The sequence below is a fragment of the Carcharodon carcharias genome, chromosome 27 (assembly GCF_017639515.1).
Source record: "Carcharodon carcharias isolate sCarCar2 chromosome 27, sCarCar2.pri, whole genome shotgun sequence".
Taxonomy (NCBI): Eukaryota; Metazoa; Chordata; class Chondrichthyes; order Lamniformes; family Lamnidae; genus Carcharodon; species Carcharodon carcharias.
The window spans coordinates 16,842,139-16,865,117 of NC_054493.1; the positions used below are offsets into that span (position 1 = coordinate 16,842,139).

At 44.6% G+C, this 22,979-nt stretch overlaps 1 protein-coding gene and 1 long non-coding RNA gene across 2 annotated transcripts; both read left to right on the forward strand.

Annotated features, from left to right (window-relative positions):
* The first annotated feature begins 3,071 nt into the window (after nt 1–3,071).
* On the forward strand, nt 3,072–5,317 carry LOC121270313 (gastrula zinc finger protein XlCGF26.1-like). Its single transcript, XM_041175617.1, has one exon. The coding sequence runs from the start codon at nt 3,072–3,074 to the stop codon at nt 4,404–4,406; it is 1,335 nt and encodes a 444-aa protein (XP_041031551.1). The 3' UTR covers nt 4,407–5,317.
* A 16,281-nt stretch (nt 5,318–21,598) lies between these two features.
* On the forward strand, nt 21,599–22,935 carry LOC121270182. Its single transcript, XR_005941488.1, has 3 exons — nt 21,599–21,773; nt 22,168–22,290; nt 22,879–22,935. It is a non-coding gene; the product is annotated as an uncharacterized LOC121270182 (long non-coding RNA).
* The last annotated feature ends 44 nt before the right edge of the window (nt 22,936–22,979 follow it).

The window sequence follows — 22,979 nt, forward strand, 5'->3', positions numbered from 1 at the left end:
ATGAACAATTTCACATTTGCCCATGTCATACTCCATTTGCCAGATCTTTGCCCACTCACTTAACCCATCTATGGCACTTTGTAGCCTTCTTACGCCCTCTTCACAACTTCCTTTTCTACCTATCATAGTGTCATCAGCAAATTTAGCAACCATTCCTTCGGTCCCTTCATCCAAGTCAGTTATATAACTGGTAAAATGCTGAGGCCCAAGTGCTGATCCCTGTGGCACACCAGCCGTCACATCCTGCCAACCAAAAAAAGACCCATTTATGCCAAATCTCTGCTTCCTGTTAGCTAGCCAATCTTCTATCCATGCCAATATGTTGCCCCCTGCACCATGAGCTTTTATTTTCTGCAATAACCTTTGATGTGGCACTTTATCACTGATCCAAATCTGCCCACCTAATCACCATCTATGTTCCAGATTTTAATATTATTGTTCAGGGTAGAAAATGTACATCATTTAACCCCGTTAAACCTGATTCAGCACAATATACTACAAGAGATTGTCTTTGAGATCAGTTTTTTTTTGTCTATGTGTAGTTCTGAATGATAACAGTATTAAACCTCTCCCTAACCTGTCCTAACCCTTCTGCCGGGTTCATTTATTGAAACAAGGACTCGCCTTGTTCTAATGGTGACATTCCCTGTCTGCCCAGTTATTCCTTTAAGTCGGACCTTGAATTGTTTTTTAAAAACAAAAAACTGTGGAATTGTTTGTGCCTTGTTTCATCATGTTCCCACATTTCACATAAATATGTTGAAATGTTTGCTCCACACCCACAGAGTTTCATCTGTTTAAAGCCACAAACAGCAAGGTCCAGTTTTCTCCTGGAGTTTGAGACAAATCAGCTTTCAAACTGATGCAGACTTTCAGCCAATGAGGGAGATCCGGGATCAGCCCCGCCCTCGTTCACTCCGATTGGTTAGAGGTGCAGCTGCTCCCTTTTGGACAGCCAAAGCTGCCCCTCTTCCTATTGGTCCGGACCTGCCGTCAATCAGCCGGACGTTATGAGCTGGAGCTTGCGCAGTGTGGCTGACGAAGCTGGACACCAGTACGCAGGTACAGTGTCAAAGAGTTTAGAGCATGCGCAGTGTGATTGATGGCCTTGCGGGAAGAGGCGCCTGTTTGTCCAGGAGAAGCGGAGTCAGAGCGAGATGGTGGGTGGGAGGATTTGGAAACACTTTGTGGATCCGCAAACCCTGAGGAATAATTGTCAGCTCCAGGTTTGCAGCTGCGGGGCTTCTCCCTCCCGGGAACAGGCCCAGGTTAACGGTCGCCATCCTGGGTCAGCGAGTGGAGGATGGTTCACATCAGAAGATGGTGGAGGGGAGACAATAAATAAGCACTTTGGGCTCAAATCAATGAGGAATCTGATCTATGGGAAGGAAGGAAACCCTGGGAGGTGGGCGGGGAGGATTCAGAAACACCCGCTGGAGGCCCCAAACCCCCAATAAGACTCATTGATTTTATTATAAAAGCAAAAAACTGCGGATGCTGGAAATCCAAAACAAAAACAGAAATACCTGGAAAAACTCAGCAGGTCTGGCAGCATCGGCGGAGAGGAACACAGTTATCGTTTCGAGTCCGAATGACCCTTCAACAGAACTAAGTAAAAATAGAAGAGAGGTGGAATATAAGCTGGTTTGAGGGTGGGGGGTGGGACAGATAGAGCTGGATAGGGGGCCAGTGATAGGTGGAGGTAATCAAAAGATGTCATAGACAAAAGGACAAAGAGGTATTGAAGGTGATGATATTATCTAAGGAATGTGCTAATAGGTGACATTAAGGGTAGAAAGCAGGACAAGCAAGGTACAGATAGCCCGATTAGGGGTGGGGTGGGGTGAAGGAATCAAAAAAGGCTAAAAGGTAGAGATAAAACAATGGATGGAAATACATTTAAAAATAATGGAAATAGGTGGGAAAAGAAAAAACAATATAAATTATTGGAAAAAAGTGGGGGTGGGTATTGGAAAGGGGGTGGGGATGGAGGAGACAGTTCATGATCTAAAATTGTTGAACTCAATATTCAGTCCGGAAGGCTGTAAAGTGCCTAGTCGGTACAGCCCCAGGCACTTTACAGCCTTCCGGACTGAATATTGAGTTCAACAATTTTAGATCATGAACTGTCTCCTCCATCCCCACCCCCTTTCCAATCCCCACCACCCCCCCCCCCTTTTCCAATAATTTATATTGTTTTTTTCTTTTCCCACCTATTTCCATTATTTTTAAATGTATTTCCATCCATTGTTTTGTCTCTACTTTTAGCCTTTTTTGATTCCTTCACCCCACCCCACCCCCACTAGGGGCTATCTGTACCTTGCTTGTCCTGCTTTCTACCCTTAATTAGCACATTCCTTAGATAATATCACCACCTTCAACACCTCTTATTCCTTTTGTCTGTGACATCTTTTGGTTATCTCCAACTATCACTGGCCCTCTAACCAGCTCTACTTGTCCCACCCCCCTTAAACCAGCTTATATTTCACCTCTCTTCTATTTTTACTTAGTTCTGTTGAAGGGTCATTCGGACTCGAAACGTAAACTGTATTCCTCTCCACAGATGCTGCCAGACCTGCTGAGTTTTTCCAGGTGTTTTTGTTTTTGTCATTGATTTTATTGTCAGTCAGCAGACAGGAGCTGGGGAACTGAACCCAGGCAGCGGAAAGGGAGGGAGAAAACTGGAAGTGGTGGAAAAAAATGGTGGAGATGGTAAGATGGGTTTGGATTTCAACCCAGGGAGGAGGGAGAGTGTGTGGGACGGGGATTTAGAGCTTTGAGGTGACAAGAGGAAGAAATGTTGTATAGAAACTAGAATTGTCTTCTGAATTTCAATCCTCAACTTATGGAGATGACTTTTGTGATCACGTTTTACAGGGTATTGGAAGAATGCAAAACTCAAACCAAACATCACATTGAGATCTGGTTGAGTCACTCAATTAATCAGGGCCTGAATATCATCGGCAGTTGAATGTGGAAGGGAAAATGTTAGTCTGTCCTGTCTGTAGAAAAAGATTTCGAACACAAATGTGACTGGAAAAGTACCGAGACACACACATACCTGAGTGAGAATGTTCCAGTGCACTGACTTTGGAAAGAGCTTTAACCAGTTACACAACCTGAAAAAAAACACACCATTCACAGTGAATAGAAACCATACATGTCTTCTGTGTAAACAAGGCTTCAACTCATCATTCAACCTGGAGAGACACGAGGATACCCACACCACGGACAGACCGTGGAAATGTGGGGACTGTGGGAAAGGATTCAATTACCCATCTGAATTGGATATTCATCGACACAGTCACACTGGAGAGAGGCCATTCACCTGCTCTGAGTGTGGGAAGGAATTTGCTTACTCATCCAGTCTCTACACACACCAGCGTGTTCATACTGGTGAGAGGCCATTCACCTGCCTTGAATGTGGGAAGGGATGTAATGCTTTATCAAACCTCCTGATTCACCAGCAGGTTCATTCTGAGCAGAGACCTTTTCAATGTTCTGACTGTGAGAAGAGCTTTAAAAGCACAAAGGACCTGCAGAGACACCAACGCATTCACATGGATGTGAGGCCTTTCACCTGCTCAGTGTGTGGAAAAGGATTCACTCAGTCATCTCACCTTCTGACACACCAACTTGTTCACTCTGATCAGAGACCTTTTCAGTGTTCTCACTGTGAGAAGAGTTTTAAAAGTAAAAATGATTTACAAGCCCATCAACGCACTCACACTGGGGAGAGGCCGTTCACCTGCTCCCTGTGTGAGAGACAATTCAGACTTTTATCCCAGCTGCTGACACACCAGCGAGTTCACTCTGATAAGAGACCATTTCAATGTTCTGACTGTGAGAAAAGCTTTAAAAGCAAACAGGATCTAGTGACACACCAGCGAGTTCACACTGGTGAGAAGCCATTCACCTGCTCTGTGTGTGGGATGGGATTCACCCGTTCATCCCACCGTCTGAGGCACCAGCGCGTTCACACTGGGGAGAGGCCATTCATTTGCTTTGTGTGTGGGAAGGGATTTGCTGATTCACCCCACCTTCTGATACACCAGCGAATTCACACTGGGGAGAGACCTTTCACTTGCTCTACATGTGGCAAGAGATTCACTCAGCCATCCCAGCTCACTGAACATCAACTTGTTCACACTGATCAGAGACCTTTCAAATGTTCTGATTGTGAGAAGAGCTTTAAAAGCAAGAAGTATCTGCGAACACACCAGCAAATTCACACTGGGGAGAGACACTTCACCTGCTCCGAGTGTGGGAAGGGATTCACTCAGTCAGCCCACCTTCTGAGACACCAGCAGGTTCACACTGGGGAGATGCCATTCACTTGCTCCGTGTGTGGGAAGAGATTTGCTCGTTTATCCAACTTGCTGAGACACCAGCGAATTCACACGTGACTCCACAGGTTGGGTTCTGCTGATGTTAACTTCCCTGATAACTGGGCTGCAGCTTAATATTCTGGACAGAGATCAAATAAATCTTGATGACAAGCCAACTGATCAGCCAGAGTCTATCTGAATGGCGGAGCAGGTTCAAAGGGCTGAATGACCTGCTCCAGTTTCTGTGCAGTTTCTACCAAGACTTCTCTCACTCTCTAACTCTGCTCCAGTGCTGGTTTCTGGTGAACTGTATTCTTCCCGGTTCTCCCATGACTTTCCATTCATCAGCTGGTGTTTGAGTCCAAGTTTATTAGGAGCAGGAGAAGGCCATTTATACACTCGAGCCTTTTCTGTCACTCATTGTGGTTATGGCTGATCTGTGATCTAATTGCATTTACCCAGATATTTTAATCCTGGTTTCCCCAGTCTGTTACAGTTTGATTGAAAAATAACTTTCATTTACATCTCACCATTAGGAGAATGTCCCAAGGCGAGCCATAAACTGACATCCAAAAAAAGATTGACACGGAGTCAAAGAAGGAGATTTTAGGAGGGCTAGCTAAAGGCTTAGTGTAGTGTAAAGGGTTATTATTAAATATGTAAATCTTCTTCATCATCAGTAATGTAAGATCATGTGATAAGTGTGCTGAGAAATGGTTCTATGTGAAGCCTCGTGCTCAGCCTTGTACTGTACATAGAAGAACGTGCAATGAAAGGTTAAGTTTATCAACAGCCTTGCCCCCAGCAGTCTCTATCGATCCTAACCAATTTCCTTGTCTGTTTGATCTAAACCTGTCCGAATGGTGTTCACCTCAATCACCAAACTTACTAATTAGCCCAGTTACATTTTCCTCCAAATCATTTATATATACTACAAACAGCAAAGGTCCCAGCACTGATCCCTGCGGAACACCACTAGTCACAGCTCTCCATTCAGAAAAGCGCCCTTCCACTGCTACCTTCTGTCTTCTATGACCAAGCCAATTCTGTATCCAGCTTGCCAGCTCACCTCTGATCCCGTGCGACTTTACCTTCTGTACCAGTCTGCCATGAGGGACCTTGTCAAAGGCCTTACTGAAATCCATGTAGATAACATCCACTGCCTTTCCATCGTCGATCATCTTTGTCACTTCCTCGAAAAACTCGATCAAGTTAGTGAGACACAACCTCCCCTTCACAAAACCATGCTGCCTCTCACTAATACACCCATTTGCTTCCAAATGGTAGTAAATCCTGTCACAAAGAATCTTCTCCAATAATTTCCCTACCACTGACGTAAGACTCACCGGCCTGTAATTTCCTGGATTATCTTTGCTACCCTTCTTAAACAATGGAACAACATTGGCCATTCTCCAGTCCTCTGGGACCTTACCCGTAGCCAGTGAGGATACAAAGATTTCTGTCAAGGCCCCAGCAATCATCTCCCTTGCCTCCCTCAGTACTCTGGGGTAGATCCCATCTGGCCCTGGGGACTTATCCACCTTAATATTATTCAAGATGCCTAACACCTCCTCTTTTTGATCTCAACATGATCTAGGCTTTCTACACACTCTTCCATAGACAATTCGACCATTAAGTCCTTCCCTTTGGTGAATACTGATGAGAAGTACACACTGAGTATCTCTCCCATTTCTCCTGGCACCACACACAGATTCCCACCTCTGTCCCTGATTGGGCCTAGTCTTTCCCTGGCTACCCTCTTGCTTTTTACATATGTTATTATATAAACTTAAGAGTTACTTCCTTTATAAGAGAGGAATCTGTTAGGGAAGTAAACAGTTAAAGAAGTTCAATTGCTAATTATTATTTGTTTAACTAAGTACTCATTGGTTGTACAAAAGTGTTAACAGCTGAGACTAGTGGGGTCTGTGGAGAGTTTTGACAAACAATAAAACTCTGTCTGAAGGAGTCTGTCTTGGTTTCGGTCTTCATTTCTAAACAACTATTGGAGCTTAACAGAAATGATGTGTGACACAGAGAATTCTGAGGCTGAAGATAATTAGAATGATCACTGAAGGAATTTTACTAGTCACAAAAAGCTTTGGTCCAGTCCAATGATGAATGTCTTAGTCACAGACAAATTCAACTGTGCTGTGTTAGATAGTGACAGCACCTCGACAGTATGTGGATCAGATTGGTGAAAATGTTATCCAGACTCACCTCATGGTGAAGATAGACACAAAGTTAAGGAGAATGAAAGTTATCCTTGTTTTGATTTGGTAATGTCACACATTGTCCTGAATCTTAAATTGGACTCTGATCATTAATATAATAGGATTTCATTATTGATGCAGTGGGATTCTGATTATTAATCTAACAGTGTCCTGATTACTGATACATTATGATCCAGCTTATTAATACATTATGATCTTGATTATAAATACATTATGATCCTGATTATTAATATATTACAATCCTGATTATCAATATATTATTATCCTGATTGTTAATACATTGTGATCCTGATTATTGAAAAAATCAGCTTTCCAGAAAAAAATTAACACTGACCTTTTCACAAGCTTTTCTTGCAGCAACAACTGGGCCTCAATTGGGTCCATTGGGCTGTGCCCAACAACAAATAAAAACTGGGAGGATTTAAAGGGGCCTCACAGCTGTCAAGAAGCAGTTGGAGCTACATGGCAGCTATTGATGTCACAGAGCTCGCAAGCCCGAAATCTCATTTCTGATCCCACCAGGGGTCACAGACCTTCAGTTTGGGAAGCCCTGAATTACACTGAGACTATAAAATGGGAACAGTGCTTTTCACAGAATCACAGTGCAGAAGAGGCCCTTTGGCCCATCAAGTCTGCACCGACATGTAAGAAACACATGACCTACCTACCTAATCCCATTTCCCTGCACATGGCCCATAACCTTGAATGTTATGACGTGCCAAGTGCTCATCCAGGTACTCTTGTCACAGTCTAAGCATTTAAACCCTCTCTCTCTCCAGTATGAACTCACTGGTGTGTTCGGAGGCTGGTTAACTGAGTGAATCCCTTCCCACAAATGGAGGAGGTGAACAGCCTCTCCCCGCTGTGCATGTGCTGATGACTTCCTAACTCAAATGATTAATTGAATCCCTTCCCACTGTCCCCACATTAACACAGGTTCTCCCCAATGTGACTGGGCTTGTGCCTTGTCAGGCTGAAACCTCATCCAGGGATATGGGGAAAGAGTGGGGGAAGTGGTATTAACTGGATTGCTCTTTGAAAGAGCCAGTGCAGATTCGATGAGCCGAGTGGCCTCCTTCTGTTCTGCACTATGATGAGATCATGTGATTCTATAACAGGATAATGATTCATAACAAACATCATGCGATCGATTCCTGGAGCTCACAAGGTGGCCATTCAGCCCATTGTGTCTGTACTGTCTCCATGAAAATGTTACCATTCTGTCCAATTCCCCTGACCTTTCTCCTGAGCCCTGAAAATCTTTCCTTATTCGGTAAAAGTCCAAATCCCTTCTGAGAGTTACCATTGAATTTGCTTCCACCAGTCATTCAGACAGTGTGTTCCAGATCATCAGAACTCACTGAGTAAAATAATCTCTCCTCATCTCCATCCTGAACTTTGGTAATTATTTTAAATCTGTTTTCTGTGTTTACCATCCATCCGGCCAATGGAAACAATTTCTTCTGACTGGATCAAAATTCTACAAAAATGTCCACACCTCTATTAAATCACTCCTTAACTTTCTCTGTTCTAAAGAGAACAATCCCAGATTCCCCAGTCCCTCCACATAACGGAAACCCCTCATCGCTGATACTATTCTGGTCAATTTTCCGTGTAATCTCTCCAAGGCCTTGACATCTTTCCTGAAGTGTGGTGCTGAGAACTGAACACAATATTTGAGCTGAGGATTAAAAAGTGATTGATAAAGATTCAGTGTGACTTCCTTGCTTTTGTATTTCATGTCTCCATTAATAAATGGAGGACCCCATTTGTTTTTTTTTAAACAGCTTGATCAACTTTTCCTGCTCCCTTCAAAGATTTGTGTCCATACACTCCCAGGTCACTCTGTTCCTGCACTCTGTTTAAAATGGTACCATTTAATTGGTTGATTTCTTACCCTAAAGGACATTAGTGAACCAGATGGGATTTTACAACAATCAATGATAATTTCATGGCATCATGACTGATACTAACTTCCACACAAACAGCAAACACTTTCTGTCTGATTCAGGTCACTGTGTTTATGTATAAATACTGTTTGGAAATTTATTCTGAAAATGTCTGAAGAAGGTTTGGGTGGAATGTGGGAATTGAACCCACATTCCCAGGTCATAAGCCTCGGCCTCTGGAATACTAGCCCAGTAACGTTATCACTGACACCATTTCCCCTCCATTCAGAATGAGAAAGCACACGGGCAGCAGAGTTTTGGATAGCCTAACTTTTCCAGGGGGTGGTGGTGGGGTGGGGGGCAGAGTGAATGTGAAAGCCTGGTCAGGAATGTATTAGAATCATCAAGTCATGGGTATCAGGAGGATTTCAGCAGCAGATGAGCTGGGGTGGGGTGGAGACGGGTTATGTTAGGGAGGTGGAAATATCTGGAATCTGGTATTAATAATGGTGTGGATTGTGGTCAGATACTTCTCTTGGGGTCAAGTCTAACACCAGGATTATGAAGAGTGTGGTTCAGCCTCAGACAGTTACCAGGGAGGGAAGGACTTGGTAGTTAGGGAATGGAATTTGTCCTGGTGATCGAGGCAATGGCTTTGGTCTTCCCAATTTTTAATTGGAGGAAATTTCTGCTCATCCAGTACCGGATGTCGGATAAACAGTTTGATAATTTAGTAACAGTGGAGGAATGGAGAGGGATGGTGGTGAGGTAGAGCTGGGCGTTGTCAGTGTCCATGTGAAAACTAACACTGTGCTTTTGGATGATGTCACCTAGTGGCAGCATTAGATGAGGAATAGGAGGGACCAAGGATACATCCTTGAGGAAAATGAAGTTCAAGAACTTTGGAGAGGAAAAGGAGGTTGTAGTTGGGGCAGTAGTTTACAAAGAAGGTGGGGTGAAGGGGTGTTTCTTTTCAGGAAGGGTAAGGATGTTGTATTTAAAGGCAAGAGGGGCAAAATCAGAAGAGAAAAGAGCCATTAACAATATCAGCAACATGGGGAAGATGGATGGTCAGCAGGTTAGTGGGAATAGAATTGAGGGACTAAGAAGTGGGTTTCCAGGACAAAATGAACTCTGACAAGTCATGATGGGAGATAGGAGAGAAACTGGAGAAAAATGTGAGTTCAGGGCTTGGACAAGAAGGAACTTTAGACACAGTTTGGTCTGGTGGGCTAGTGGAAAGGAGGGAAGCAGCAGAGGCAGCTGACCGGACTGTCTCAATCTCAGAGACAAAGATGCTCCATGAGCTCCTCACACTTGTTGGAGGTTAGGATGGAGGAGACAGGGGAGAGGGAGAGCCCTTCAAAAGGAACTAACGTGTTGGAGATAGGAAAGATGATGGTGATGACGTAGTGGTTTTGTCGTTGGACTAAGAACCCAGAGACCCAGGCTATCGCTTTCGAGACCGGGGTTCAAATCCCATCATGGTGAATGGTGGAAATTAAATTCAGTAAAAAATTGGACTTAAAAGTCTAATGATGACCATGAGATCACTGTTGATTGTCGGAAAAACTCATCTTCTTCACTGATGCCCTTTAGTGAAGGAAATCTGCTGTCCTTTTCTGGTCTGGCCTACATGTGACTCCAGAACCCCAGAAATGGTCTAGCAAACCACTCAGTTGTACCAAACCACTGTGAAGTCTGTAAGGAATGAAACTGGACTGACACCACATGGACAGCAGTGGTTCAAGAAGAGTTCACCACTACCTTCTCAAGGGAAATTAGGGATGGAACAATAAATGCTGGCCTAGCCAGCAAGGCTCACATCCCATGAATTAAAAAAAAGATTCAACACATTGTGTGTTTAGCTGATTTATTTTTCTTTCATCAACAATATTTTCCCCCATGACTGGTCTGGAGTTTATTAACATGAACAGAAACAGACCCCAATGAACATGGTTCAGTCCTGGATCTGCTTGGCAGCAAAATCTAATCACTGTAGTTACTTGTGAACTCGCTGGTGTTTCAGCAGGTTGGATGAATGAGTGAATCCCTTCCCACACTCAGAGCAGGTGAGTGGCCTATCCCCAGTGTGAATTCGCTGTGTACAGTGAGGTCCGATGATATCCTGAACCCAGTCCTGCAGTGAGAGCACCTGAACAGTCTCTCATCAGTGTGAACACGTTGATGGCGGAACTTTCATAGCACTTTCCGCAGCCTGGGCATCCAAAAGGTCTCGCGTCAGCGGGAACACGCCGGTGTCTCAGCAGGTTGGATAAGTTAGAAAATCCCTTCCCACATATGGAGCAGGTGAACAGCCTCTCCCCAGTGTGAATTCTCTGGTGTACAGTGAGCTGAGATGATCGCTTGAATCCAGTCCCACAGTGAAAGCACTTAAGTGGTCTTTCATCAGTGTGAACCCGTCATTGTCAGTTCCCAGGAACTTTTAAAGCACTTTCCACAATCCAGACATTTAAAAGGTTTCTTCCCAGTGTGAATTCGCTAGTGTCTCAACAGGGTGGATAATTGAATGAATCCCATCTCACACTCTGAGCAGGGGAATGGTCTCTCCCCAGTGTGAACTCCCTGGCATTTCAGCAGGGTGGAGGATTCAGCGAATCCTTGCCCACACGTGCGGCCGGTGAACAGCCTCTCTCCAGTGTGAACTTGCTGGTGTATTACCAAGATCGATGATCGAGTGAATCCCTTCCCACATACGGAGCAGCTGAATGGTCTCATCCAGTGTGACTGCATTGATGAGTTTCCAGTTCAGACAGGTAAATAAATGCATCCTCACAGTCCCCACATTTCCATGGTTTCCCCCCCGTGTGAATGCGCTTGTGTCTCTACAAGCCAGATGATTGGCTGAAGCTTTGTCCACACTCAGAACACATGTACAGTTTCTCCCCACTGTGAACAGTGCTTTTTCCTTCCATACTCAAACTCTGATGATATTCAGGGTAGGATAAATTGGGTTACACTGTCAGATACTGATGTGACATTTGTTCCTCAGTTTACCGAATGCAAATCTTCTTCTAACACCCTGTGAAATCGATTTAAGACAGAAAAAACACAAAGGCAGGTTGTGAAATTGAGCTGAATGAATCTGGCAATTTGTGGGGCTGGCGCTAGGAAAGAGTGACATGAAAACTGCTGGATTGTGGTAAAAACCCAACTGGTTCACTAATATCCTTCAAGGGACGAAGCCTGTCACCCAGTCGGGCCTTTTTAAAATGTTTCTGTTTATTCATTCAAGGGATGTGGGCTTGCTGGGCCAGCACTTATTGCCCATCCCTAATTGCCCTTGAGAAGGTAGTAGTGAGCTGCCTTTTTCAACCACTGAAGTCCATGTGGTGTAGGTACACCCACAGTGCCGTTCAGGAGGGAGTTCCAGGATTTTGACCCAGCGACAGTGGAGGAACGGTGATATATTTCCAATTCAGGATTGTGAGTGACTTGGAGAAGAACTTCTACGTTCCCATCTATCTGCTGCATTTGTCCTTCTAGGTGGTAATGGTTGTGGGTTTGGAAGGTGCTGTCTAAGGAGCCTTGGTGTGTTTCTGCAGTGCATCTTATTGGTGGTACACAATGCTGCCACTGTTCATTGGTGTGAATGTTTGTGGATGGGGTGCCAATCAAGTGAGCTGCTTTGTCCTGGATGGTGTCAAGCTTCTTGAGTGTTGTTGGAACTGCACTCATCCAGGCAAAGGGAGAGTACACAAAACTCTTCCCTCAATGGGGAAAGAAGAGTGAGAGAGGATTAGGAGCAGAAGCAGAGGAGAGGGCTTTTATATATCTCTAACTCGACCAGAACTTTGACAGAATCTCCCAAACGCTCAACCTGCACAACCTAGATGGACCAGGGTAACAGGTGTATGTCAACAGCATCATCTCCAAGTCAAACACCGTCCTGACTTGTCTGACATCCAGTACTGAATGAGCAGAAATTTCCTCCATTTAAACATTGGGAAGGCTGAGGCCATTGTCTTCAGTCCCCACTACCAACCCCTAGATACTGACTTCAGTCCTCTCCCTGACAACACTCTGAGTCTGAAACAGGTTATTCAAAACGTCAGTGTCATATTTGATCCCGAGACAAGCTCAAAGCCACATATCTGCATTATCACCAAGACTGGATCCACCTCAGTAACGTTGCTGGACTCCACCCCAGTCTCAGCTCATCACAGCATCTGTACAGTGTAGAAGAGGCCCTTCGGCCCATCAAGTCTGCACCGATACTTAAGAAGCACCTGACCTACCTAATCCCATTTACCAGCACATGGCCCATAGCCTTGAATGTTATGACATGCCAAGTGCTCATCCAGGTACTCTTGTCACAGTCTAAGCATTTAAACACTCTCTCTCTCCAGTATGAACTCACTGGTATGTTCAGAGGCTGGCTAACTGAGTGAATCCCATCCCACAAATGGAGGAGGTGAACAGCCTCTCCCCGCTGTGCATGTGCTGATGACTTCCTAACTCAAATGATTAATTGAATCCCTTCCCACTATCCCCACATTAACACAGGTTCTCCCCAATGTGACTGGGCTTGTGCCTTGTCAGGCTGAAACCTCATCCAGGGATATGGGGAAAGATTGGGGGAAGTGGGATTAACTGGTTGCTCTTTGAAAGAGCCAGTGCAGATTCGATGAGCCGAGTGGCCTCCTTCTGTTCTGCGCTATGATGAGATCATGTGATTCTATAACAGGATAATGATTCGTAATAAACACCATACAATCGAATCATAGAGCTCATAAGGTGGCCTTTCAGCCCATTGTGTCTGTACTGTCTCTATAAAAATGTTACCATTCTGTCCAACTCCCCTGACCTTTCTCCTGAGCCCTGAAAATCTTTCCTTATTCGGTACAAGTCCAAATCCCTTCTGAGATTTACCATTGGATTTGCTTCCATCAGTCATTCAGACAGTGTGTTCCAGATCATCAGAACTCACTGAGTAAAATAATCTCTTCTCATCTCCATCCTAGACTTTGGTAATTATTTTAAATCTGTTTTGTGTGTTTACCTTCCATCCGGCCAATGGAAACAATTTCTTCTGACTGGATAAAAATTCTACAAAAATGTCCACACCTCTATTAAATCACTCCTTAACTTTCTCTGCTCTAAAGAGAACAATCCCAGCTTCTCCAGTCTCTCCACATAACAGAAAGCCCTCATCCCTAATACTATTCTGGTCAATTTTCCGTGTACTCTCTCCAAGGCCTTGACATCTTTCCTGAAGTGTGGTGCTGAGAACTGAACACAATATTTGAGCTGAGGATTAAAAAGTGATTGATAAAGATTCAGTGTGACTTCCTTGCTTTTGTGCTTCATGTCTCCATTAATAAATGGAGGACCCCATTTGTTGTTTTTTAAACAGTTTGCTCAACTTTTCCTGCTCCCTTCAAAGATTTGTGTCCATACACTCCCAGGTCACTCTGTTCCTGCACTCTGTTGAACATTGTACCATTTAATTGATTGATTTCTTACCCTAAAGGACATTAGTGAACCAGATGGGATTTTACAACAGTCAATGATAATTTCATGGCATCATGACTGATACTAACTTCCACACAAATGGAAGGCAAACATTTTACGTCTGATTCAGGTCACTGTGTTTATGTATAAATACTATTTGGAAATTTATTGCTGAAAATGTCTGAAGCAGGTTTAGGTGGAAATGTGGGAATTGAACCCGCATTCCCAGGTCATAAGCCTCAGCCTCTGGAATACTAGTCCAGTGAGGGTATCACTGTGACACCATCTCCCCTCCATTTAGAGTGAGAAAGCACACGGGCAGCAGAGTTTAGGATAGCCTAATGTTTCCAGACCGGGGATTGGTTGGGGTCGGGGGCGGGGATGGGGGCGGGTTGGAGGGAGAATGTGAGAGGCTGGCCAGGAATGTATTAGAATCATCAAGTCATGGGTATGAGGAGGATTTCAGCAGCAGATGAACTGGGGTGGGGTGGAGACGGGTGATGTTAGGGAGGTGGAAATATCTGGAATCTGGTATTAGTGATGTTGTGGATATGTGGTCAGATACTCATCCTGGGGTCAAGTCTAACACCAGGATTATGAAGAGTGTGTTTCTGCCTCAGACAGTTACCAGGGAGGGAAGGACTTGGTAGTTAGGGAACGGAATTTGTTCTGTGACCGAGGCAATGGCTTTGATCTTGCCAATTTTTAATTGGAGGAAATTTCTGCTCATCCAGTACCGGATGTCGGATAAACAGTTTGATAATTTAGTAACAGTGGAGGAATGGAGAGGGATGGTGGTGAGATAGAGCTGGGCATTGTCAGTGTCCATGTGAAAACTAACACAATGTTTTTGGATGATGTCACCTAGTGGCAGCATTAGATAAGGAATAGGAGGGGCCAAGGATAGATCCTTGGGGAAAACCAAGTTCAAGAACTTTGGAGAGGAAAGGGAGGTTGTAGTTGGGGCAGTAGTTTGCAAAGAAGGTGGGGTGAAGGGGTGTTTTTTTTTCAGGAAGGGTAAGGATATTGTATTTAAAGGCGAGAAAGGCAAAATCAGAAGAGAAAAAAACCATTAACAATATCAGCAACATGGGGAAGATGGATGGTCAGCAGTTTAGTGGGAATAGAATCGAGGGACTAGGAGGTGGGTCTCCAGGACACAGCGTTATGGGAGATAGGAGAGAAACTGGAGAAAAATGTGAGTTCAGGGCTTGGACAAAAGGGAACTTTAGATACAGTTTGGCCCGGAGGGAAGCAGCAGAGGCAGCTGAACGGACTGTCTCAATCTCAGTGACAAAGAAGCTCCTTGAGCTCCTCACATTTGTTGTTTGGGGTGAAGATGGAGGAGACAGGGGAGAGGGAGAGCCCTTCAAAAGGAACTAACGTGTTGGAGATAGGAAAGATGATGGTGATAACGTAGTGGTATTGTCATTGGACTAAGAACCCAGAGACTCAGGCTAATGCTTTGGAGACTTGGGTTCAAATCCCACCATGGTGAATGGTGGAAATTAAATTCAGTAAAAAATTGGACTTAAAAAGTTTAATGATGACCATGAAATCACTGTTGATTGTCGTAAAAACTCATCTTGTTCACTGATGCCCTTTAGGGAAGGAAAGCTGCTGTCCTTTTCTGGTCTGGCCTACATGTGACTTCAGAACCCCAGAAATGGTCTAGCAAACCGCTCAGTTGTACCAAACCACTGTGAAGTCTGTAAGGAATGAAACTGGACTGACACCACATGGACAGCAGTGGTTCAAGAAGAGTTCACCACTTCCTTCTCAAGGGAAATTAGGGATGGAGCAATAAATGCTGGCCTAGCCAGCAAGGCTCACATCCCATGAATTAAAAAAAAAGATTCAACACATTGTGTGTTTAGCTGATTTATTTTTCTTTCATCAATAATATTTTCCCCTATGACTGGTCTGGAGTTTATTAACATGAACAGAAACAGACCCCAATGAACATGGTTCAGTCCTGGATGTGATTGGCAGCAAAATCTAATCACTGTAGTTACTTGTGAACTCGCTGGTGTTTCAGTAGGCTGGATGAATGAGTGAATCCCTTCCCACACTCAGAGCAGGTGAGTGGCCTGTCCCCAGTGTGAATTCGCTGTGTACAGTGAGGTCCGATGATATCCTGAACCCAGTCCTGCAGTGAGAGCACCTGAACAGTCTCTCATCAGTGTGAACACGTTGATGGCGGAACTTTTATAGCACTTTCCGCAGCCTGGGCATCCAAAAGGTCTCGCTTCAGCTTGAACACGCCGGTGTCTCAGCAGGTTGGATAAGTTAGAAAATCCCTTCCCACATATGGAGCAGGTGAACAGCCTCTCTCCAGTGTGAATTCTCTGCTGTGCCAGCAAATTCGATGATTGAGTGAACCCTTTACCACATTTAGAGCAGGAAAATGGCCTCTCCCCAGTGTAAATTCTGTGGTGTACAGTGAGTTGAGATGATCGCTTGAATCCAGTCCCACAGTGAAAGCACTTAAATGGTCTTTCATCAGTGTGAACCCGTCGATGGGACATCAGTTCCCAGGAACGTGTAAAGCACTTCCCACAATCCAGACATTTAAAAGGTCTCTCCCCAGTGTGAATTCGCTAGTGTCTCAACAGGGTGGATAATTGAGTGAATCCCATCTCACACTCTGAGCAGGGGAATGGTCTCTCCCCAGTGTGAACTCGCTGATGTTTCAGCAGCGTAGAGGAATCAGCGAATCCTTGCCCACACATGCCGGTGAACAGCCTCTCTCCAGTGTGAACTCGCTGGTGTATCACCAAGATCGATGATCGAGTGAATCCCTTCCCACATACGGAGCAGCTGAATGGTCTCTCTCCAGTGTGACTGCATTGATGAGTTTCCAGTTCAGACGGGTAACTAAATGCATTTAGTCCACACATTTCCACGGTTTCTCCCCCGTGTGAATGCACTTGTGTCTCGACAAGCCAGATGATTGGCTGAAGCTTCGTCCACACTCAGAACACGTGTACAGTTTCTCCCCACTGTGAACAGTGCTTTTTCCTTCCATATTCAAGCTCTGATGATATTCAGGGTTGGATAAATTGGGTTACACTGTCAGATCCTGATGTGACATTTGTTCTCAGTTTACCAAATGCAAATCTTCTCCTTCTAACACCCTGTGAAATCGATTTAAGACAGAAAAAACATAAAGGTAGGTTGTGAAATTGAGCTGAATGAGTCTGGTAATTGTGGGGCTGGCACTAGGAAAGAGTGACATGAAAACTGCTGGATTGTGGTAAAAACCCAACTGGTTCACTAATGTCCTTCAAGGGATGGAGCCTGTCACCCAGTCGGGCCTTTTTAAAATGTTTCTGTTTATTCATTCAAGGGATGTGGGCTTGCTGGGCCAGCGCTTATTGCCCATCCCTAATTGCCCTTGAGAAAGTGGTAGTGAGCTGCCTTTTTCAACTGCTGAAGTCCATGTGGTGTAGGTACACCCACAGTGCTGTTCAAGAGGGAGTTCCAGGATTTTGACCCAGTGATGGTGATATATTTCCAATTCAGGATTGTGAGTGACTTGGAGAGGAACTTCTATGTTCCCATCTATCTGCTTCATTTGTCCTTCTAGGTGGTAATGGTTGTGGGTTTGGAAGGTGCTGTCTAAGGAGCCTTGGTGGTACACATCTTATTGGTGGTACACAATGCTGCCACTGTTCATTGGTGTGAATGTTTGTGGATGGGGTGCCAATCAAGTGAGCTGCTTTGTCCTGGATGGTGTCAAGCTTCTTGAGTGTTGTTGGAATTGCACTCATTCAGGCAAAGGGAGCATACACAAAACTCTGCTCTCAATGGGGAAAGAAGAGTGAGAGAGGATTAGGAGCAGAAGCAGAGGAGAGGGCTTTTATATATCTCTAACTCGACCAGAACTTTGACAGAATCTCCCAAACGCTCAACCTGCACAACCTAGATGGACCAGGGTAACAGGTGTATTTCAACACCATCATCTCCAAGTCACACACCATCCTGACTTGTCTGACATCCAGTACTGAATGAGCAGAAATTTCCTCCATTTAAACATTGGGAAGGCTGAGGCCATTGTCTTCAGTCCCCACTACCAACCCCTAGACACTGACTTCAGTCCTCTCCCTGACGACAGTCTGAGTCTGAAACAGGTTATTCAAAACGTCAGTGTCATATTTGATCCCGAGACAAGCTCAAAGCCACATATCTGCATCATCACCAAGACTGGATTCCACCTCAGTAACATTGCCGGACTCCACTCCAGTCTCAGCTCATCACAGCATCTTTACAGTGCAGAAGGAGGCCATTTGGCCCATTCAGCCTGCACCGGCTCTCTGAAAGTGCATTCCACATATTCCCACTCCCTGCCTTATCCCTGTACTCTTTTCAGAGAGCAATCCAATTCCCTTTTGAATACCTCGATTGAACCAGCCTCCACCACCCTTCCAGAAAGTTTGTTCCTGAGCCCAACCATCCTCTGAATGAAAAAGCTTTTCCTCAAATTACATTTACACCTTTTGCCCATTATTTTGAATCTGCGCCCTCTAGTTCTTGATGTTCTTTTGAGTGCAGTTTCTCGCTATTTACCCTGTCCATACCCCTCAGGATCTTGAATACCTCTATCAAGTCTCCTCACAGTCTTCTTTTCTCCAAGGAAAACAAATCCAACCTCTCTAATCTTACCTCGTAGCTACAGTTCTTCATCCCAGGAATCATTCTTGTGAATCTCCACTGTACTCTCTCCAATGCCTTCACATCCGCCCTCAAGTATAGTGCCCAGAACTGGACGCAGTACTCCAGATGAGGCCTAACTAGTGTCTTACAGAAGTTCAATATGAACTCCTTGCTCTTTTACTCAATGCCCCTAATAATAAAGCCTAAGATACTATATGCTTTATTAACTCAACATGCCCTGCCATCTTCAATGACCTATATAGGTATACACTGAGGTCCCTCTGTTCCTACACCTCCTTTAGAGACTATTCCTTTATTCTATACTGTCGCGCCATACCTTTCCTGCCAAAACAAATCACCCCAGACTTCTCTGCCTTGAACTTCATCTGCCACTTGTCTGCTCAATCCATCAACTTGTCTATATCCGTTTGAAGTTCAAGGCTATTCCCATCACAGTTGACAACATTTCTAATCTTTGTACCTTATGCAATTTTTGAAATCATGCCATGCACACCACAATCTAGGTCATTAATGTATATCAGGAACAGCAAGGATCCCAACACTGACCCCTGAGGAACCCCACTACAAACCTTCTTCCAAATGAACAACAACTATTTATCACTATTCTCGGTTTCCTGTCACTCAATTTCTTATCCAAGTGCCTACTTTCCCCTTTATTTCATGACCTAAAATTTTGCTCACATGTCTGTTGTGTGGCACTGTATCAAATGCCTTTTGAAAATCCATATACATCACATCAACAGCATTTCCTTTATCAACCTTCTCTGTTACCTCCTCAAAAAACCAAACTACTCATTCAACACCTCTGCTATTTCTCCAGCCTCCACATGCAAGTACCCTTTGTGCCCCTAATCAGCCTCACTCTTTCTTTTACCACTCTTTTATTATTTACATGCTTATAGAAGACCTTGGGATTCCCACTGCCAGCCTATTTTCATGCTTTCTTCTTGCTTTTCTTATTAGTTTCTTCACTTACCCTCTTGTCCTTCTATATTCAGCCTGATTCTCCATTGCATTTTCTATCTGACATCTGCCGTATGCGCACTTCTTTCTTTTCATCTTTACCTCTCTCTCTCATCATCATCCAGGGTGCTCTAGATTTATTTGTTCTACCTTACCTCTTCAAGGGAATATACCTTAACATTGTCAGCAATGTGTTTTCTTTGAAGGAGGCCCCATTGTTCAGCCACTGTCTTTTCTGCCAACGTTTGACTCCACTCACTCAGCTCAGATGCATTCTCATCCCTTCAAAGTTGGCTTTCCCCCAATTAATTATCCCTGCTCTGGATTGTTCTCTGTCCTTTTCAATGATTAACCTAAACCTGCTGATCCAATGGGTCACTGTCCCCTCGAGGTTCTCCCACTGATATTTGATTCACTTGGGCCAACTCATTCGACAGAACCAAGTCCAAAAGGGCATGTCCCCTTGTTGGACTGGAAAAATACTGCTGTAGAAAATTATCTTGAACACATTCCAGGAACTCTCGGCCCTCTTGTCCTTTTGTACTATTGCTATCCCAGTCAATATTTGGATAACTGAAGTCCCCCATTATGATTACTCCATAACTCTTGCACCTCTCTGTCATTTCTTTACAAATTTGTTTCTCCACATCTGTTCCACTAGTTGGTGGTCTATATCCTACACCAATTAATGTTATTGCACCTGTCCCATTCCTTACCTCTAGCCAGAGAGATTCTATCCTTCACCCATCTGGAACAGCCTCTCTTTCCAGCACTGTAATGCCATCTTTAACCAGTATTGTAACTCCCAACCCCTCCCACCCAGCCCCCCACTTTTCTTCCTTTCCTGTCACTCCTAAACACCTTAAACCCAGGAATATTTAACACTCAGTCCGGCCCTTCTTTGAGCCAGATCTCCATTATAGCAAAAATATAATTCCATTTGTTAACCTGTGCCTGCAGTTCACCAATCTTACTAATCCCATTCCATGCGCTCACATACATGCACATTAGCCCAGATTTAGGCATTTTTCTACTTTCCGGTTTAAAATGACCCCATCTAATGATCTTGTGTTGCCTACTCTAATTCTATCAAACTCTCCAAGTATTCTATCTCCCTCGATGTAACTCTCTGATATATCCTCATTATCAGAAGATACTTCACAACTTCCCACTGCCAATTTTTATCCTCTGCACTCTGAATTTCGCCTCAGGTTCCCAACCCCTTGCCAATCTAGTTTAAACTCTCCCCAACAGCACCAGCAAACCTCCTCACAAGGACACTAGTCCCAGTCATGTTAAAGTGTAGCCCATCCTTCTTGTACAGGTCCCACCTGCCCCATAACTGGTCCCAATGCCTCAGAAATCTAAAGCCCTCCCTCCTACTCCATTTCCCCAGCCAAGTGTTGAACTACTCAATCTTCCTATTCTTATGTTCATTAGCATGTGGCACTGGGAGTAATCCTGAGATCAATGCTCTTGAGGTCCTGCTTTTTAATTCCCTTCCTAACTCCCTAAAATCTACTTTCAGGACCTCATCCCTTTTCCTATCTATGTCATTGGTCCCAATGTGCACTATGACCTCTGGCTGTTTACCGTCCCCCTGTCTCTCGGTCATCCCATTTACTAACACAACAGCTCAGTCACACTAGGGTAAGACCATTCAGATACTTCACTTGTGCGGAGGGATTTATTCAATTTTCCCACCTGCTGGCACTCGAGCTTTGAAAGTTCAAAGCATCTGTTGCACAGTCAGCATAATCTTATTGCCAAGGAGCAGTTTAACTGCTTTGTTGAAGGAAAACAAATCATTTGTTCACCCCACCTGCTGAGACTCCACTAAGTTCACATCCGACAGTAGGGTCTAGTTCTCCCGTTAGTCACATCCAGGACAGAAAAGTAATGGACTTTGGTTGCTGTATGAATTGGTTTTAATAAGGTTATACCTTGGCCCTGACAAATCCGAACAAAATCGGATCACAAAGCAAAGCAGAATGAGCGATTCAATGGCGGTGAGTTTACCCAGCATACTCCGCGGAGAAGAATGTGTCCTACCAGACTACGAGCTTCCTGCGCATGCGCACTGCTGGGCTGTAACCGGAACCTGCGCACTGCGGTCTCTGACTGCGGCATGCGCAGTGCAGGTTGTACCTGGAGTTAGACGGAGAAGCGAGAAATAATCGAGTCAGGTTGAGTCCTGGAGCGGCTGGGTGGGTGGAGAGGATTAGAGTCAGCGGAGCGGGCGGGGAGGATTCATTAATACTCGGTGGAGGCCTCAAACCCCGAATAAAAAGTTGCCGATCCTGTTTTCACGGGACGGGGCGAGAGATCGTGAACTCCTGGTTCACAGGCCGCGTTAACGGCCGCCATCTTGAACAGTGTAAATGTGCAGCAGGGCGCATGCGCGGTCATCCCTGCTCTTGTCAGCAGGAGGAGAGAATGTTGCGCATTTCTATCCTGGACTGGCAGGGATGGATTTTGGAAACTCCTTTTGCAGGGGGTGAGAAGGGGAGGATTTACACATAGCATACTCAAACCAAGAGAAAGGTTTGTCTCTGCAATTTCTATCCTGGACTCACAGTGAAGGTTTCCATAAACTTACAGGTTACTGGAAGTGGAAGATTGACAGATGGGAAACTCAATCCAAACATCACATGAAGATCTGACAGAGTCCCTCAATTCATGAGGACCTGAACATCATCGCCCTTTGAATGTGGAAAGGAAAAGGTTTGTCTGAACTGCCTGTGAGAGAAGATTTTAGGTATCAGAGTGACTGGAAAAGCACCAAGACACACAAACCGGGGTTAGAGCACACCTGGAGAACTGTGTTCAGTTCTGGGTAACAAACATCAGGAAGGATAGAATGGCCTTAGAGGGAGTGTAACACCTGAGTGATCTGAGCTCCAAGGGTTAAACTACAGAATGAGATTACTACACAAAAGAGTCACAGAGGAGGCCATTCAGCCCATTGAGTCCACAGCAGCTCTCTAAAGCAATCCAATCAGTTCCAGTTCCCTGTTCTATCCCTGTATCTTTGCAAGTTTATTTCCCTCAAATGTCTATCCAATATCCTTTCGAAATCATTCATCATGTCCATTTCCACCCCCTCATAGGCAGTAACATCCAGATCATTTTCAATCACTGTGTAATAACATCCTCCTTCATATCTCCCATACCTTTTACCCAAAACCTTAAATCTCTGTCCTTGAGTCCTTGTACGATCAGCTGATGGGAACAGCTTTTATTTGTCTACCTTATCTAAACCTGTCATAATCTTGTGCACCTCTGTCAATCTTCCCTCAACCTCCTTTGCAGGAACCAGTCCGGTACATCTCCTCTGCACCTTCTCAAGGACCTTCACATACTTCCTAAAGCGAGGCGACCAGAACTGGATGCAATTCTCGAATTGTGGCCGA

Bases quoted from the DNA above. Each gene is read 5' to 3' on its own strand.
- LOC121270313 (XM_041175617.1), top strand. From the start codon at position 3,072: ATGTTCCAGTGCACTGACTTTGGAAAGAGCTTTAACCAGTTACACAAC.